General features: G+C 39.1%; 2 protein-coding genes across 6 annotated transcripts in view; one reads left to right on the top strand and one right to left on the bottom strand.

Annotated features, from left to right (window-relative positions):
• TBCE (tubulin folding cofactor E) overlaps window positions 1-7,739 on the top strand; it is a 64,257-nt gene extending 56,518 nt beyond the window's left edge. For 2 of the 3 annotated variants that reach the window (XM_037510387.2, XM_054694981.1), the window contains exons 10-16: window positions 406-470; window positions 561-625; window positions 984-1,136; window positions 1,707-1,860; window positions 3,322-3,390; window positions 3,902-3,961; window positions 6,927-7,374. In XM_037510387.2, coding sequence (XP_037366284.1) covers window positions 406-470; window positions 561-625; window positions 984-1,136; window positions 1,707-1,860; window positions 3,322-3,390; window positions 3,902-3,961; window positions 6,927-7,126 — 766 coding nt within the window. In that variant the 3' untranslated portion in view covers window positions 7,127-7,374. The other variant, XM_037510389.2, reaches the window with a different exon arrangement.
• B3GALNT2 (beta-1,3-N-acetylgalactosaminyltransferase 2) overlaps window positions 6,044-19,291 on the bottom strand; it is a 48,915-nt gene continuing 35,667 nt past the window's right edge. Inside the window, exons 8-13 of one of the 3 annotated variants that reach the window (XM_037510391.2) lie at window positions 15,584-15,767; window positions 13,165-13,290; window positions 12,394-12,553; window positions 11,175-11,231; window positions 8,721-8,889; window positions 6,047-7,100 (exon numbers count right to left, since the gene is read on the bottom strand). In XM_037510391.2, the coding sequence (XP_037366288.1) occupies window positions 8,752-8,889; window positions 11,175-11,231; window positions 12,394-12,553; window positions 13,165-13,290; window positions 15,584-15,767 (665 nt within the window). In that variant the 3' untranslated portion in view covers window positions 6,047-7,100; window positions 8,721-8,751. Of the gene's footprint in view, window positions 8,890-11,174; window positions 11,232-12,393; window positions 12,554-13,164; window positions 13,291-15,583; window positions 15,768-16,916; window positions 17,019-19,291 lie in introns of those variants that run through there. The other 2 variants (XM_037510390.2, XM_054694983.1) reach the window with 2 other exon arrangements.

Raw genomic sequence — 19,291 nt, 5'->3', positions numbered from 1 at the left:
AACAGGCAGACTGACGAAATACACTACTGAGGGGAGCAGCGGGTGAGTCAGGAGAGGTCTGCTGCTGGTGGGGATCGAACTGGCGCTGCAGAGGCTGCAGACAGCTTCACAGCGCTGCTCTCAACTGCCTGCGCCACCAAGGAGGCCCCACTTTGCTTTTTGAGATCCACTTAGCACCTAGCACAGCAGTAGGCACCCAGGAACATTAGATAGTTGTAGAATCGTTAGAATGCAGTGTGAAGAGCTCATTTTGCATGCCCTAAATTGAACTTCATGGTTTTGAAGCATTTCACATGGAATGAATCCCTAGGGTGTAGAGAAAACTGCATGACTCTCTAGTCTGGTTGGTAGCCTATAGCACTTGGTGCTTTTCTGTGGACTCAAATTCAGCATTTTAAATTTCAGATTAGAACAACTAATCATTTCTGACACTGGAATTTCTTCTATACATTTTCCGGATGCTGGAATCGGTATATATGATTATTAAATTTCCCCCGGCCACTCCTAATTTGCTGATTTTTTTCACTTCTACAATGTAACTTAATTCTCTTTTCTTCTAGGGTGCAAAACATCAATGTTTCCCTCCTTGCAATACCTGGTAGTAAATGACAATCAGATATCACAAGTAAGAGCTTCTTATGGGCCTACTTCGTTATAGTTTGTTTCCACTCTCATGGAGTTTATAGGTTCCTTCTGTTAAAAAGTGTTTTAAATTGAAAGAGAAATGCTTCTTCAGAGTAAAACTCCATATATAAAACTCAAAATATTAAAAAAAAATTCATTTAACTTGCACTCAAGCAAACTGTCTTGTCATTTTACTTGTTAGAGAATAAGAGTTCATATGTGGTTTTCCTAGCATGTGCTCGTGCCTGATGAAATTCCCAGCGTCAGGTTGGAACTAGGGACTTGGGTATCCTGCTGCTAGCTAAATAATCTTGAAAAAGTAGCCTGAAACGTATTTATTTTCATTTATTGGGTTTCAGTGGTCATTTATCAATGAACTAGATAAGTTACAGAGTCTGCATACCTTGTCCTGCAAGAGAAACCCCCTGACTGAAGACAGCAAAGAAGCAGAGACCACGCGACAGTTCATTATTGCCAAAATCGGTCAGCTGAAGACTCTGAACAAATGTGAGGTGAGTGCTAATATTGTGACTGTTTTTCGGACTAGAAAGCAAATTATTAAAAAAGTGAAAAAAATTATTTGAATATGATAAAAGGTATCAGATAGTATTTTCCTCCAAATGGTGAAATATCTTCCTGGTGCATTCCAGCGACAGTGGTTCTCTCCCGAGTCTCAGGAGGTAGTCCTGCCCTCAGGGCGGTGCAGGAGAACCGTGTCCTTCAGCTGCCCTCTTGCCCAACTTATTACTATAGGTAGGGCGAGGAACACTGGGTGCTTTTCCCTCTTTCGTGGGGAGAACACAGGCAGGAAAGGACAAAATCACAAAGAGTATGCAGCCTGGCCTTCCCAGGCGTCTCTCTCTCTAAGGCAGTGCCTCGTCAGCATGCATGTGCTGCTCCCTTGGAGTCAGTCAGCTCCTCCGGGACGGGCCTACAGGCTGACCTCACATGGCGGCCAGTATCTTGTCCCTTTCAATTGGATTATTCTCTGTGGGTAGACAGTGGAGGAGCAAAGTGTGCAAAACACAAACACTTGTTATGAAAATGCCTGAATAACTTGTTTTTATTTTGAATCAACATAGATTCTGCCAGAGGAAAGGCGTGGAGCTGAGCTTGATTACCGAAAAATTTTTGGAAATGAATGGAAAAAGGCTGGTGGGCATCAGAATCCAGACAAAAACAAACCAAATGAAGAATTTCTTGCAGCCCATCCTAGATACCAGCTACTCTGCCTCAGTATGTACTTGTACTTGTGATACTGTACTTGTGAGTTGGCGGCCTTTCAGCTGCACTAGTTTTCCCTTGGGGCTTAAAGGAGGCCCTGATTTTTTTGCTTTTGCCCTTCCTTTGGGGCATTATGTACTCATATAAATAGATAGAGGTACTTTCTGGGGCTTCTGGAATAAGTTGGAAGTGGAAGATAATCAGTAGTGAATCTCAGCAGGAGGGCACATGAGAGGTGTGTGTAGGGAGCTCTGTTGCAGGAGGGGACAGCAGCTCTAAGACAGAAGTTCTTGTCTGCTTTACATGGCTCCACCAGACTTGATTTCAGGAGGTAGGTCTGTTTCCTACTTTCAGAAAGGTTCAGTTGATCTCAGCACTGCTTACCATGTCGGGAATTTTGAAAATAGCATTTTTAGGTACAGCCCACACAGTGGTATTTTTTAAAGCACCCCAAGTAATTCTGACATCCATGAAAGTTCAGATGAATGCAGTCTCTCCAAAGCACATCTGCGGCTCACCACATACCGCACACCTACGAGTTTCGGCACTTGGTATGCAAGTTGCTTCCTTATATTCTCCAGCCTGGTTCCTCGGACTTTGAAGCTGTGACTTCATGACTCTTTGTCCCTGATGTACTTTCCATTTTATTTTAACTTCATTATTATTCAAATTTTCACTTTCATGTGTTTTCTTTTTTCATATATTTCCTAATGCAAGCAGCTCACTGCATAAACGCTTCAGGCTGGAACATTATCTTTGAGGAAGAAAAGCTGCCTGTGGGAACTGCTTTCAAATTACTGCATTAGCTGGCCCAATTTCCTGGCCACTTTGGGTGAATTCTAAATCACTTGGGGGATGGGAAGGGAAGATTCTAAAGCAGCCCTGAAGGTAATGCTCAGTCCTTCCCTGGAATAATGCTGGAAGGCAGAAGCATAGGTGCTTGGGGGTATTTATAGAAATTTTGTCACTGGTTGGCCTAACAGAAGTCAGAGTGGGAGGAGTACTGTTTTCCTTACATCCTTATATTAAGGCTGCTTTTCTGGCAGGACCTGATTTGCAGTGCTGGTACCGAGTGCCCAGTCTAGCACTGCATCATCTGGCTGCAGCCTGGTGAAGGTGTCCTGTGAATCGTGTCTCAGATAGTACCAGGTTGCTCTCAGGACCCAGAAAGAAAGGGAGCTGTTACCAAAGGGAGAACTTTGAGTAAATGTTTCAAGTATTTAATACACAGCCTCATCTTGCTAGTTTTGGTCAGTACACTGGCTGGCTGTGATAATTAGTGATGCATGATACACTGTGATGGAGGGGCCCATGTTTGGAAGCCTTTGTTATTCATCCCACCTGAAAATAAATAGGTAAATGACTATAAGTCAGCATTATCGGGTGCTGCTAGATTTATGTTGAAAAGGTATATGGTGACACACATTTTCTTTTTGCCTTTGGTTCATCCCCCTTTTTTCCCTTCTTAAACAGAGTATGGTGCACCTGAAGATGGGGAACTCAAAATACAACAACCATTGTTGCTCAGAAACCAGCTACTAAGTAAGAACTGCAAATTTGAAGACTATTTATTTGTATTTGAGCTTTAGGTACTGCAACGAACAGTGATCACCTAATAGGGATTGGTTCTTTTATCCTCAAAGAGAACTTCAATTTTTTTTTAAAAAAAGGATGAAACCGTTTCAAACTTACCTGAATTCTTACATTGAACAGTCCACTAATTCCTATGTTTTAAGCTCATTTAATAGTACTATAAATGTGGGCTGTATTTTAGTTAACTGAATTATGGTTTGAAAATTTGGCTTTTATTACATTAGAAAACCTAGCTAAATTGTCAGGAAAGAGCTATTAAGGGGAAAAGAGAAGGTGATGGAGTGTTGGTCCAACCACTTTTGTTGTTGGTAATCCAGTTACTTATTAATAGAAGGAATTTTATTTAAGCCAGTTGCACTGAACAGCTGTATCATTTGGCAGTCCCTCTTAACTTGCATGCATAATTTAAATCCTTATTTACAGTAGGTCTCAATTAGTCTTTTTTCTTTTCGCCTTTAAGCACTGAACATAAAATATCCTAATCAACTTGATCAAAAAGTCATAGAGAAAAAACTGCCAGGTAAGAAGAATGAGTCTATCTTTTCCCTTCTTATACTTCCAACTTGCTGGCCTAGGTATGAATTTGCTGGTATTAGCATAGTTCATTCATATCTGAAAGTGGACTTTTAAAGCTTAGAGTTTTTTGTAGTCTTCTATATTCTAAAATACAATCAGTCACCCTGCATACCTCAAAAGTTCAAGTCTCCAATAACATCTGCTAGAAAGCACTTTTGTCAAAATTGGAGGCCCTTGAGCATGATTACCTTTTTAACCAAAGCCTCAGGGCTTGAATGGCTTGGCCTTCAGAGGATTTTCCCATGGTTCTTTTGTTTTCAAGTTATTTTTCTGGGGATTTTTCTTCCAGAGAAACTTTTTCCCTGGGCTTCAGGTCTGTCTTACCGTCCCTTCATACAAACAGCAGGTGTATCCTAGTGCACTCCACTGTGAATTATTTGGACACTTGTAACTTTTAGTACACTCACACACCTTACCAGTCAGGTAAACAATTTGCAATGACGTTTTTTTTTTTTTTTTTTGTGGACACACTGAAATGAATTTCTTTGAAGAAACTACTTCAGAACTTTACATATCTGTGCTACTAGAAATGAATTCATCCTTTTGGAAAATACTCTGGTGTCTACAAATTAGATCAATGTAATTCACCTTACCCTTTCTCTTAAAAGAAAAAATTAGTTTATTTCTGAGTATGCAGTGAATTTCTAAATCTGATTCATACTAAGTATTAAAATATAATAGACCAGTGAAGATTTGGAGAAATATCACCCTAAATGAACATAGTAAAACTTTTGTCAGTGAGTTCACATTGATTGTTAAGTTAGTTTTTATCAAATAAGCTTTTCTCATAGTATTACTTATGAAAGGCTTTGGTTGTAATTAAAGAACCTTTCTGATTGATAATGATCATTTAATGCCAATTACCATTATTACTCCGTATTTACTTGCTAACAATCTAATTTCTATCCCTGTGATATGTAATTTTGCTGGTATTACATAATGATGAATTAAAATTCATGTTAGGCCCTTCAAACTTAAATGCTGTCAGTACAGACACTCATGGGGACAGACAAGTGAGGTAGGACCAGAACACTTTTGTTAAGTAACTAGCTTTGAGTGTCTTTGCATTTTCCCTTTTACTCTCCAGATACATGGAATCAATTCATGGGAATGTTACCATAAGGGAGTATTTGCTCAAGAATGTTCTCATTAAACCTTTGTTAAGCCTTTCTTTTCATGGTTTCCACTGGGAAGGACTGTGGTTGGGTCTGTGCATGAATGCTGTCTTAGCTGATGGTGATGGCTTTGTGTTCGACCCTTCTGAGATTTAATACCCATTGGAACACCATGTTCATACTGTGATTTTCATTACTCTTCAGGTGAAACGAGCTGAGATTAGAATCCATAGAAAACCTAAGTAATAATTATTGCTTTAAACTATTTAGAATCTGAGACCTATATTGTCTAAACTCAGCAGTTAGCAGATTATTCTACATCACATACTATAAATATTTAACTAGTAACAAATATCCTTTAAAAAGTGGTCTACTATGTAAAACATACTACATCAACTTTTTAACAATCAGATTACCAAAAATTAAATATTCAATGCTGCCATGAACAGTCAGTATACCTGTTTTGTGAAGTCATATGGTAACTGGTATAAAACATTGAAAGGTAACATTTGTGCTATGACCAGGCACTCTACATGATAGCAATTATAGTGGTAAAAATAATCTAAATGTTTACTGGTGAGGGAATAGTTGTATGGATAATAGTAGAACCGTACATCCCAATATTACATATTTAATGAAGTAGGTCTTGAACTGTTGTCCAATATATCTGCCACTAGCTGCAGGTGGGAATTTAATTCCATTAAACTGAAATAAAATAAATGCAGCTCTTCCTACTAACTACATTTCAGCTGCTCAGCAGCCACCTGTAGCTGTTGTATTGGACAATACAGGTCAAGAGGAACCAGCATGAACAGATGTACCACTCTATGTAAACAGAAAAAAGCACGCAAGTGTACCCATTAACTGACAGTCATAGGGAGACAAAAAAGTGAACTAATCTCTGCGTTTTCTAAATGTCAAAATACCCATGTGTCTTTTCTGTCCATTAAGTGTATTCAACCCACAAATAAGGAAAGCATTTTTATTCTAAAATAAAGATAACATTTATTATCACAAGTTGCATAAAAACAGATGCTTTTATAAAAATGATTTTTGATAGAAAAATATTTGTCTGAATACATGTGATATTTGTAGGAACACCATACTATTGCTGTACCTCCAGCTAAAGCTTCAAGAAACTATTATAATCAAAATATCCAATATTTATCACAACCCATCTTTGGAAAGAAGTTCATAGTGTTTTCTGAACAAACCAAAGCATTTACTCATTAATTACATCCCCAATGCCTGGTGGTCACCTGTGTGTGCCGAACACAATCACACATTGTAATTACAGACTGGTAGCACTGGAGGGGGCCTTGTAGGTCATCAGTCTCCCCCTTACTTTCCAGAGGAGGAAAGGAAGGCCAGAGAGATTAAGTGACATCCTCAGGGCGCCTGTGCCCCACTCCAGTGTTCTTTCAGTAACTCATAAGTAAGTAATCACAAAGGTTTAAAGTCAGTGGTTCAGAGATTTATTCCTCTGCTGAGAATGTTTTCTGGTTTATTCAGATTAAGGGGGAAATATTAAATACCACTGAAATGGTATGAAGAATCAAGGGCACTTAGGTCAAACATGGAGTCCTCTCTCACAGCTTCCCAATGACTCAGATAAATGGTGTGAAAGCATGAGTGTGGGATCACGTAGTGGATAAAAATAAGCTTTGCCCTAGTCATTTACGTGGGTCAACTGAAAGGACAGTGACAGCTGTCATCACAATTGTGGTCTTGTCAAATGAGTTAGTTTTACAGATGACTCATTTGAGAGAACTGATTTTTTTTTCCCTTTGATAGAGTTCATGACAATTCAAAAGGTGAAAGGATTGCTGTCACGTCTTCTCAAAGTTCCTGTGTCAGAACTCCTGCTGTCCTATGAGAGTCTCAAAGTAAGTTGCCCAGCAGAACAGGAAGTCCAGCTTAGCTCCCCACAGAATGACATGTCATCAGACTGGCTCTATAGAAAAGATTCTAAATGGAGACCATACATCTGTTAGGTGTGTATGTGGGGAGGGTATATGTGCATAATGTTGAGGAAATCCTGTCTCTTAGAAAGAATGCATTTAGTAGGTTATTTTGGGGTGCTGGGGAATGCTCAAAATTTTTTCCATGTTAATTAATGGTAAATGTTCCCCTACCCAAAATATAACGTACTAAATCATACCAAACAGAACATTCTGCTTCCCACTGTGGGGGAAACCTGTAACAAGCTTTGTCACCTCTGGCTTAATCACCGCCCATGCTCTTTGTTCTAATTTTAGATGCCGGGCAGAGAGATTGAACTAGAAAATGACCTACAGTCATTACAGTTTTATTCTGTGGAAAATGGAGACTCTCTATTAGTGCGATGGTAACAGCCAACTAATAAAATTCAGAAACTAAGACTATCATGATTTGGGTTCATCAGAAATAAATGGTTTTATAACTTGCCCTATGGATAGCAAAGATTGTAGTTTTCATTGGGAAGAGACCATTTTAGGCTTGTACATAACAGCAATAATAAATTATTTGAACCTACTGATTTTCTGATCTTCGTGTTTTTACAGTTTGTGACTCATTATGTGAAGATTTAAATATTAAATAGAACCTAGTCTAATAAAATCTGAACAGTTAATTTCTCTCCTAGAACTAGTTTTAAAGAAATTCACTATTGTTACTCCTAGTTTAAAAGGTTACTAAGATGATTTGGTCATTTGGGGAAATGTCCCTCAAACCTAGGGAGGCACATCTATGTGTAACATGTGTTATGAGCGCTCTTCTCAGTTGCACTATTTTTAAGAGTACTTATAAAAATACATGCTTTTCCCTACAGTTACACCTAAGCTGAGCAAATAATTCTTCTATAGAAGACTATCAGCTCTGATTGAAATTCACTTATATTAGGAAAATAGCAGGCAATGATTGGAAGAAAGCAAAATTCTTTCAAAGTATCAAATATTTAGAATGTCTTTCCCTGTGGCACTAAAACCCTGAGAGGTATTCAATTTTACTTAAATTTAGCATATTTTGAATAGGAGTCACATTTAAGGTTACTGTTAAATGGCAAAAGTAAACAGGCATTAATTAGTCCACTTGATAAACTTTAGAATCAATGTCCAGAACTGAGAATTATATTGGTTTTTTTTTTTTCAAGTTGCCCACATCATTCAGAGATCCATAAAATCTGACATTTCCAGAAATCCCAAACTTTGGTATACGTAATCACACAGCATTTCTGTGAGTTCTTTTTGGCCCTTAATTATCCTAATTATGCTATACAGATCTAGTCTGCAGTCCCAGTTGAAATCCAAACCCTCAGTTACTAAAGACTTCTGAACTAGGCCAACTTTTAACCAAAAGTGATAGGTACTGAATTACTAACTAGAGAAATATTTTGTCTTTTTACAAACAATTTGGTATTGTTCAAATCATGTACCAATATATAAATAAATTAGTTGATTTTTAAAAAGGAAACTTTGTGCAAACATTAGGAAATATCACACTGGTTACAGGTGAAAGTGCCAGCCCAGAACTATCCTGATAGATCATATCTATTCTATCACCAAACCTCGGGCTTTCCTCAGAATTGCACTCAGATTATCATACACCTACCCTGATCCTTAAACACTGCGAATTAAAATCATTATCTTCTTGCTTCACACTGGCATGGATCATCACACAGTTCCTTCAGTTTCCAGAGCTCTGCTAGTTCCTGTGGAGAATACTGCGGGGATGACAGCATTCCCGTCTCACAAGTCTTCTCACATAGCCACAGGCCATCCTGTTAAAAAAGCAAAAGGTGATTTTGGAGCTGTGGCACTCTAGGAGACCTGGAAAACATGCATATAGGCAGCTTTTATGTTCCAATGAAACTGAAGTTGTTTCATAGACAACTCCGGGGTGAAGGTGGTCTGTGGGGCAGAGAGTAGTCAATGCACCCTGGTGACCTGGTCCCGTGAAGACAAACAGCAGTGTAGGCATTAAGTATGAGTAAAGGGACTTCTATGAAAAGACAGTTTGGAGTGTTATATTTGCTAGAAGAGGACAGGCAGCCACAAAGCAGTATGGACAGCCACCATTCGATGGGATGTCAGACAGTACCCTGGGGATGAGAACAAGTGCTTTGTAAATAGATAATACTTAATTTTCACAAAAACTGAGGTAGGAATTATTTCCCCTTTACAAACAAGAAACTAAAACTAAGAGTAAAGTGTAGGGTGATGACACCTCAGTAGGAAGAATTCAATCCTTCCTACCTACACAAACTGACTTCTGTTCCCAGTAATATAGCAAAATACAGATACTGAGAACCCCCTTTAATAAGAGGACACAAAAATGCTGGATGTAATAAATGTCTTCAAAGCATGCTGAACTGGTGGCAAACGAGAAGAAACTGGAGGGTTGAAGGTGCTAGAATAAGTGTGTGCCTTGAAGGTTCTGTTGGTTTTTTTTTTTTAAACCAAAGATCACCCTTTATTACAATATTAGCTTATGGTCACTGCATGGGGACATTAATTTCTGGAAGAAGTTGCCAATTTACAGAACTCAGACCCTCAGCCAATCTACGTGAGATTAAAAGGCATAGACGCTGCTGCTGAGCAAAGAGTACTAGTAAACAGGAATTTTCAGAGTCCAAGTTGATAGTGGCCACTAATCCTAGACTTTTAAACCTTGCCCCCTCCTGTAGCACGGCTGACCATCCTCTGGCAAAGCAGTCTCCTCTTGGATTGTTGAGCGGCTACTGCCGCCAACTCAAAACCCTGTGCTGCTCATCGCTATTGTCCAGCACGCAGGAGACCTCACTTGCTCTGGCCAGTGATCCTTTCTGCTGAGTTTTAAAAGGCCAGGGACAGGAGCCAGGACAGGAGACTGACCAGAGACTCCCAAAAAGAGCTGAGACCCCCCAAGGAGTGAGACCTGGGGGTGGGGGGTTGTGAGGGTAATAAGTCAGGCTCATCTGACTCATCCTTGACTCAGTAAGATGGGAAGGGTCTTTCCTGGGCATCTGAACCACAGCCTGCACTTCGTGGGTTTGCAGCTAAAGTCACATCCTGAGCAGCCCCTAAACTCTCCAGCCAGAAATTTAAAGTACTCATAGGTGATTAATGCACTTAGGTACATGGCAGAAAAAATGTCAGTCTTCTCTGTAGGAATGTATTAAATACAGACCTCAGTTTCAGAACAAGGTCAGTTTTTTTAAGAAGTCTATAAACATATCAGGAAACAAACTCCCTGAGTAACAGTGCAGAAATAAAATACTGAATGAGAATGGCAAAGACTAGTGACACTAGAAACAGAAAATGAAAGTTATACTCAATGTTAAATTTATCCCTTTATCAGGAATAGGACTATCAAAGCTGACCAAGTAGATTGGATTTATTTCTGTTCACCCTTGGAGTGAAGGAACACTGCTCGGTACCCCAGTACTCTACAGGGTTCCTACTAAGCAGCCACTGCACGTTCCTTCTGTCCCCTGCACCTTCTATGGCCAAAGTAGAAGCTGCAAGAATCCAGAATTCAACAGAAACCTCTGAGGCAAAGGCCAGCTTTCTGTTTATTTTCCTCCCAAGGCTCCTATTTTCCATTTCTGATCTCTGCAGTTTCTTTTCCTGCATCAGCAGTACATCAGCTCACAGTATATTTTTAAAAATGTTTTACAAATAAAACACCAGATAAAATACTGTTATCAGTCAGAGGGCTAACGAGCCCTTTGACTACCACACTGCTAGAAACTTAAGCCAGCTGATTCTTAAGTCTTAAGGATATAAAGAATTTCTGATCAGCTGATCAGATATTACAGATTTCTTTGTGGATAGGAGAACTCCCATTCAAAAATATTTCCTTTTTCCAAAACAAAGAAACCCATTTCCTTTTGGCTTAAACTCAAAAAAAAAAAAAAAAAAAAAAATTGTATGAGAATCTAGCTGGATTATATGTAAATCATGTGAGTTATATCAGCTATGAAGCTACGTCTTCAATTTATTGTTTTTGCCCAAGATTTGATGGACAAAAATGCTTCCACAACTCTTTAGGACCCTGTGGCCAGCCCCTCAGGGCCTTGCTTACCTGATATCTTTTAGGTCCTATGGCTGCCATCCAAATGCCCATGCTGACATCTTCACCCTACAAATTTAAATTTAAATGCAAAATTTTAAATGCTATCTCATTTTAAAACATTCCCATAATGACCTATTTTGTTACTGTTCTAATGCAATATGACATACACTGATACGTAAAGTAAAAGCTCAAGTGGCCTTAAGGAATGCACACACACCACAATGAGATGAGAAGATGACACCTACTACAACGAGCAGCCAGCCCTCTCTTCTAGTGGACCTTCCCCGTCCTACATGAAGAGTATAAAAGATACAGTAGGTCTTATTCCCAGGCAGAGTTGTTTATTGACAATGTCATTGAGATTGGCAAAAAGCATTTACTTATGAAAGCTTAACATTCCTCAAATATAAACTGAAAACACATTAAGTAGGCTCAAAAAAATATATTAGGAATAGAATTCAGAGCCAAGTTTGAGTGATAGGAATGTTTCCCTAATCTTTGCAGAGTCCTATAAAGAAACAGTAACATGCTTTTCCCCAAGGTAAATTGACTTTGCTTTCAATGATAGAATGCTGGGCTGGGCCTCCCTGGTGGCGCAAGGGGTTAAGCACTGCACTATGAGGTAATCCGCAGCTTCTGCAGCATGAGTTTGATCCCCGGCTGGCCAGAGAGAAACCCACATGGCGAAGCAGACCTCTCCTGTCTTGTCCGCTGCTCCCCTCAGCAGTGTATTTCAGTCAGTCTGCCTGTTCTGTTCCCCACTCTGTCTCTGGTGAATCCTCTCAACACCCCCGCCCCACCCGCCACCCGCAATCTCTGGCCTATACTCCAGCTCTTGAGTGCACAGATAAATAAATCTTAAAAAAAAAAAAAGCTGGGCTACACGAAACTTGATTTGATGAACGTACTCTTAGGTCAAAAATCCCTAATTAGGGCCTCCCCAGCGCAGCGGATGAGCGCTGGGTTGTGAAGCTGCCCGCAGCCTCGGCAGTGCTGGTTCGATCCCCAGCTTCTCCCTGGCCACCAGAGGAAGGTCCCACATGGCGCGCAGACCTCTCCTGCCGCCCGCTGCTCCCCTCAGCAGTGTACTTCGTCAGTCTGCCTGTTCTGCTCCCCGCTCTGGTGAATTCTCACCAGAGAATTCTGACTGTATCCAGTACTTCTGACTGTATCCAGTGCTTATATAAATAAATAAATAAATAAATCTTTAAAAAAAATCCCTAATTACCTGATAGGTTTTTAATCTCCCCGAGTTGCTGGCCAGCCAGTGGACGATGTCCCTGGAGATCACATACCCTGACCCACACGCAAAGGCAGGGTAAGCAGGACTAGGGTACTCCAGCTCCTGCCACTTTCCAGTTCGATCAACTGCCCAATTCAATCTGAAACTAAGATTCAAAATAATTTGGCTTCTTTGTGTTGGTCTGACACATATCTTACCACTGCTAAGCTTGACTCCTTTATCATAACCACAAAGGAATAAGCCATAGAAGAATAGGAATATGGTTTTTAGTCTAAAGAAAGAAATTATTTAGCTAGTGGGTATTTTACATAAAAAAAAAGACTGGAATATAAAATTCTCTCAAAGTTGCATTTATGGGGTTTCTGAGTGGAAAGCACCAATCATGTTGTATTTATCTACTTAAAAAAAATTCACAAATCCATATTGTATTCCTGGAAAAAACACAGAAAATGGTTTCAGAAATGTGTCAAATTTATTCTAACATAATACGTACAGTAGCTTCTAATTTGAGTATCACATATCTAGGGCATGAGAATAAAAGCCACATCATTTTCCTTCATTATATTAGCCTGAGGCTTTTCATTTCAAATTTTTCCCTCTAATTGTAGATTAATAAAATATAGTAACCCAGGAGCCTACTAGGGAAATTTCCTATCTCAATCATTTTTCCAATGAAACATGACTTGTATAGATATCATTCTAAATTACATTTGATAATGTACATGATCGCCAATGGTCTCATAACGTTCAACTTACTTTCCCCACCAAAAATTAGGCCCTTCCAGATTCTTATGGGAAATTCTATTAAAAACAGCTTCTAAGTCAATGTAACAGTCATCATCTGTCTTTAGCAATAAATCAAAGCTGGTTGTTTCCACAGTCCTGTTGACAGAAAAGGGATATGAAAGTCAGCATGTCCATAACAAGGAAACAAAGCAATATTAATGCGATGATATTGCTAACATTTTAATTAGAAAAGTGTCCCTATATTACCTGTATACTTTTTTCCCAGCTTATTTCCTCCAACATTGAGAACATTTTCTCTAACAGAACACTGCTGCTACCAACTACAGTCCTGATAATCACTGAGTGGTATAGGAAATACTGAGCTGATTTTAAAAGGTGTAAAGGAGAAAGAACACAGTAAAGAAAAAAAAGACCTGGCTTTAGTGGGACATGTGGCTGAACTAATACTTAGGCACTGCGCCAGTCAGGCTGCCACAGCAAACATTTGAGCACTGCCCCTGTGCTCTCAATAAAGAGTTGCAAGATGAGGGTACTGGTCTCCTATCTGATCTCACATAGTTGCACAAGATGCATTCATACTACTATTTATATCACATTCAGATATTTTATGGTTCAAAAAAGAAAACCTGGCTCGTAACATTAAATTTCCCCTTTGGGATAATTTCTGGTCATTAAATTATTATAAATGGCCTTTTAGAAGGTGTGTGGGGGGGTGATTTCATTCACCTAGATATAAAATACAAATATATAACACCAACTAGAGACAAAATTGATTCTTTCATTTTGCAATAACAATTCTTATACATCTTTAAGAGAAAAACAAAACAAGAATGTTGCTAGGGAACCAGCTAGCAGAAATCTGAATAAAAGAATTCTGGACAAAGTTTCGCTGAGTCAAAGAATGGTTAACAACATTGGGCCCACACCAAATAGCATTAACTCTACTCTTAATAAGATGTATTTCTAATTAACAGCATGAGGCCTATAAAATATTTATTTGCTAATTAGAAATAAACTTGTGATAGGGGACATTGAGGCCACTGACAAATCAACTGAATATAGCAGAATGGATAATGAAGCTTTAATTTATGGTGTGAAGAGGGAAGGTAGACTGGGGCAGCAGGCCCCAAATACAGCCCTGTTAGAAGTTATTGCCGGAATCCAGGTAGAGATGATGGCCCAAAATAGTGAGACACGCGAAGATGTCAGAGATGTGCAAAGAATAGAGGAGATAAAACTGAAGGTAAAATCTAAACTACACTGAACTTTCACAACCAGGAATCTGCTCCCTATGGAAAATACTAGAACTCCAGTCTTGATTTCCCATTTTCTGTACCTACATTCCCACCCCTTACCTCTACAGCCTCGTCTTGGTCCCACTTAAAAGAACCCCCATTAGTGGTCTTGAGCTAAAAGACTTTTTTCTTATTACAGATGTCCAAACCTAATCCCACATTTCCAACAATTATTCATATCTGCCCACAGGACAACTCCAAATTTATATTAACTTGCTCCGCTATGAAACAGTATCTCCCATAAACTGATTAGACTGTCTGCCCCTCAAGACCAGGTAACCATATCCACAAAGAACCTGCTAAATTCCCACTCTGCCCAGAGAACAAAAGAAAGGACATATTCTGTGGCTCACCAAGAAACAATCTCAGTGACAAAGTTTTAAAAAAATCAAAGATATGAATACTCCTTTTATAGGTTTAGTCTGGACAGAGACATAGTTAAAGGTCAGGGTTCTACAGTCAGGGTGGACAGTCAGGGGTGCTCAACAACAGCTTATGGGATCCTAGAGTAACTAGGATACTACTCACAACTACGAATATGCAACAGTAACAGTTACTATGTTTTATTACTGTTACTATTAACTAAAGGTAAGAATGACAACTAAATAGAAACCCTAGCAGATCTGCACAGATTCTAAAGGTTATTGACCTTAATATAAATGTTTTGGAAATGGAGCAAGTAGTTTTTAAATGGATGGAGTAGAGAATGGAAATATAAGGAAGATGTGCAGCTGACTAAATTGGAAACCTGGTATATGTGGGCTTATAATTGAGGGATGCAGGAAGGTGCACAGAAATACAACTAAAAAAAGGCCATTTCCAAACATCCAATTTTCATCTAATGTTGGTGGGAAACACCATGGCCAGCAGGAATGACACAGAGTGAATCAAGTTTTGCCTGGCTCTTATCATCCACCCTATGGATCTGTTACTCTAAATAAGGACGTAGCAGCATTTTAGGTGATCAGTTCTCACAAAGAACCAAGACCTAAGAGATCACATCCCAGGTGTTCAGTGGCCTTAGGTTGGTTGGTTTGTTGTTTAAATTTCAGTGGTTTGAGGTTGATAAACTGTTTCTACATTAAAAAGAACAATAAAACAAATTCTAGCTACCCAACATTTTTAAAACCTACCATCTATAGAAGTTCAATAATTTTGCAGGAACATTTCGGTAAGTGTCAACAACATCCACAAAAACAATATCATCATAGATGCTGCTTTCCTCCTTCAGTAAGGCATCTTCCTCCTGGAGATTACTTATATGATCATTAAGTCTTCGAGGGCGAGAATGAAGGTTTTGTAAGAGAGCATCACCTTCTAAAAAGGAAATGTTGACAGTTGGAGAAAAATGCTATTGCAAACTTAAGACCTAGACTTCTAACTTCATGTATACTAAAACTCTTCTCCCAAGGTAACCTAAGGAGATAAAAATGTTAGGAACAGTGAGGAAGGGAAAGGGCAACTTCCCATATACTGCTGGTGGGAGAATAAATGGACACGCCCACCCTGGAGAGCACTTCAGGATTGTCTAGTTTGGCCAAAGAGTGCTAAGTTCGCTCATAGATCTATCCCTGGAGATAGTATTTTCAAGATCATAAGGACATTCATTGCGGCACTGTGGGTGACTGTGGAGAAATGGAACCAACCTAGATGCCCACCGATAGAATGGTGAAACTGTGGTATACTCATAATGGAATAGAGCGGTTAAAAAAAAATTCACCTGATTTTGCATATTAAAAGTAGTGAGAAAAAGCAGTATTGCTAATTGATATATACATCATGGAATCACACTGTCAATGATTTAAAAAAATCAAAACTTTGATAATATTATAGTAGAAAGTCAAAAAATAATAGTGGGAAGGGTAAACATGAATTTCAGGGTAAACGCGAATCTCAGGACAGAGGCATCCTCTCCTAGGGCAAGGGAGAGGAACAGGGGGAAGAGAAGTTGTTGGGAATCAGGGAGGGAGGTTTTCACTATATATGTAATGCTTTCTTACTAAAAAACAGAAGCGAATATGACAAAATGTAAATGTGTTAATCTGAGCTATAAGTACATGGTATTTCTTATATCACCCTATTTTTGATGCATTTATCATATTTCATAGTGAAATGGTTACTTATGTGCTTAAAATACATTTTATGTACATTTGTGCAGGATCTTTTCTCAGATCCTATGAATTTAAGGCAGCAATTATTTTATCAGGGCAGGGTTTTCTTAAATGTCTCAGTCAAATGAGAGAAAATTTCTGAAAAAAGAAAGAAAAAAATGAGTGGATGAAGGGTAGGAAGGGACTGAAATAATTCGGTGCGCCATTCTTTCTAACATAAATGGAGGGACTGAGGGATGGGACTCTGCCTGTCCTCCTAAAGATGCTGGACAAGTCACAAGTCTCAAAGCCTCTGTATTCTTACCTAGTAAAGGATGAGGCAGACTAAATTGGTGGTTCTCAGGAATGCTTATTGAAGTACTGATTTCCTGGGTCCCAAATGTACAGGTTCAGCAAGTCAGGCCTAAATGACCTCTGGTCCCCTTTGACTCTTATGTTCTGCTGTAAGGTCCTTTCACTTAAAGATATGGATATGTTTTAAAATTGGAATATCCAGAAAATGGTTGGAACAAGATGAGAGAAGAAATTAAATATAGGCTAATTTATTATTTTGTTTTTATACTAGTAAGTTACATACTTTGTTTTATGCTGCACAAATCTGAAAAATATGAGAATAAAATAATATATCTGTTTTGAGTCTGCGGTATGTCTAGGTGCTATTTGAAAGAATTATGTAGATTACAGTTTCTCAAACAGAGGCATCAAATCCATCTGGGAAGCTTGTTAAAATACAAACATATGCGTTCCAACCCTAAAAATTTTAATTCTGTAGCTTGAGGTAAGGCCCAGCCAGAGATGTTAATGCCCGACAAAACTTGAAAGATTTTTTTTACCACATAATTCTTCTGAATAGTGCTTAGATCTTCAGATTCAAAAAGCAATTTATACTCAGGTTTCCAGATGTATCTACTATGAAAAAACAATCCATTTTAATTCCTTTATCTTAAAATTTGAGTTATTTCAGTCTTGTATCAAAGCAATTTTCCTTACCCAGGTGGGGTGGGGTGGAATGGGGTGTAGAGGGGAAGGTTCTTCCCTTTGACTAACTCTACTACACCTACAAGACCATGGTCGCTCAGCTTTGCAGAAGTCTGCACCTGGCTGTTAGGAACAGACCACAGCCATAGAATCTCATGGGTCCCTGCAGAACAGTGTAGTGCCAGAAGTCTCAAGGGTCCCTCAAACTAGTTTTTAAAGACTCTTGGTGGAATACACTTGAACTAGCAAAAGAAAGGAATGTGCTACACCCTGAAGTGTCTAGTCAATGGTATATTAAGCTACACCTGGTCTCCCAATGTGAGCTGCTTTAGGAAACTAGCCTGATCTCCTTATGAGTTTTCTTCAGGGCTGAACTTTTAACTAGCTTCTTTGGCAGAGTGGCTCATAGTTTTATGAAAAAATCTTTGGACTAGAATTAAAGATCACTTGATATCAAATTTCTGTTTTTAATGGCAAGTTTGTGGGTAAAACCAGTGTATCTGTTCCAGCCTGCCCTTAGGGGTGATGAAAGAATACAAATACTTCTATGAAGAAACAGTGTATAAAGATGCTAGATTTAAAAAGAAACACGCACACACCACACTTCATTTGTATGCTCAATTTACATGCATTGGCCTCAAATAGAAGAGTGTCTGCTCCACTCTCAACACTGTGCTATCAAGGAAGGTCCCTGCAGACTTGCTCCTAGAAGATAGTCCTTGCTTTCCCCCAGTCAATGAGAACCTTTAAGGAAGCTGGAACCAAATTCTTTTACAGGAATCTATAACTTGCAGACAGAGGTACTACTAGACACCCTAAGTGTAACCAATAGCAACTGCATCAACAATACTTTTTCTATATCACAGACATAGGATTCTTAGGAATTCCTAGATGTGGATACTTAAATGAGTGCCATTCAATAAGAGACATTTCTAATCATAACAAATATCCTCTGGAGTGTTAAAGACATTTTTAAGCTAGTAACTCTGACTTTAAGTTTAAAGGACTCTTTCTAACAAACTCATCCTTGAAGTGACATAGAATAGGAGAAGCACTTGAAAAACTGTACTGTGGAAAGTAAAAACCCCGTAGTCACATTATTCACATTATAAGAGAGACTACACATGAAGGAGGAGGGGAAGCTGATTCCCCTGGGCCATCCCCAACAAAAGGATGGATGGAGCAATGAAAATACACTGCATGGATTGGGGAGGTGGGGTGGAGTGAGGTGTGGTGGGGAAGGTTCTTCCCTTTGACTAACTCTACTACACCTACAAGACCATGGTGGCACAGCTTTGCAGAAGTCTGCACCTGGCTGTAGGAACAGACCATAGCCATATAGTCTCATGGGTCCAAGAAAGTCCAAGGTCATTAATTTTTTAAGATCCCTTTTCTGATGAAAGATTGAATGCTTTTCTTCTAAGGTCAGGAACAAAACAGGGATTTCTGTCCTAGCCAGTTCTAGTCAATACATACTAGATATTCTAGCCAGGATGATTTGACAAGACAAATAAAAGGCATCCAGATTGGAAAGAAGTAAAGCTATGTCTGTTTGCAGATGACATGATCATACGGAGAGAAAACTGTAGCCTACAAAACTGTAAACTAATAAATGAGTTCAGAAAGATTACAGTATAGGGCCTCCCTGGTGACACAGGGAGGTGTTAAAGTCTCAGCGCTATCAAGCTGTCGGCAGCCAGCGTGGCATGAGTTAGATCTTGACCAGGGAGCTGACCCACATAGCATAGCAGA

The sequence above is a fragment of the Talpa occidentalis genome, unplaced genomic scaffold (genome assembly GCF_014898055.3).
Source record: "Talpa occidentalis isolate TD23 unplaced genomic scaffold, MPIMG_talOcc4v2.1 talOcc4.14, whole genome shotgun sequence".
NCBI classification, from domain to species: domain Eukaryota; kingdom Metazoa; phylum Chordata; class Mammalia; order Eulipotyphla; family Talpidae; genus Talpa; species Talpa occidentalis.
The sequence above is the reverse complement of the archived record's forward strand: the minus strand, read 5'-3'. Positions and strand labels throughout refer to the sequence as shown.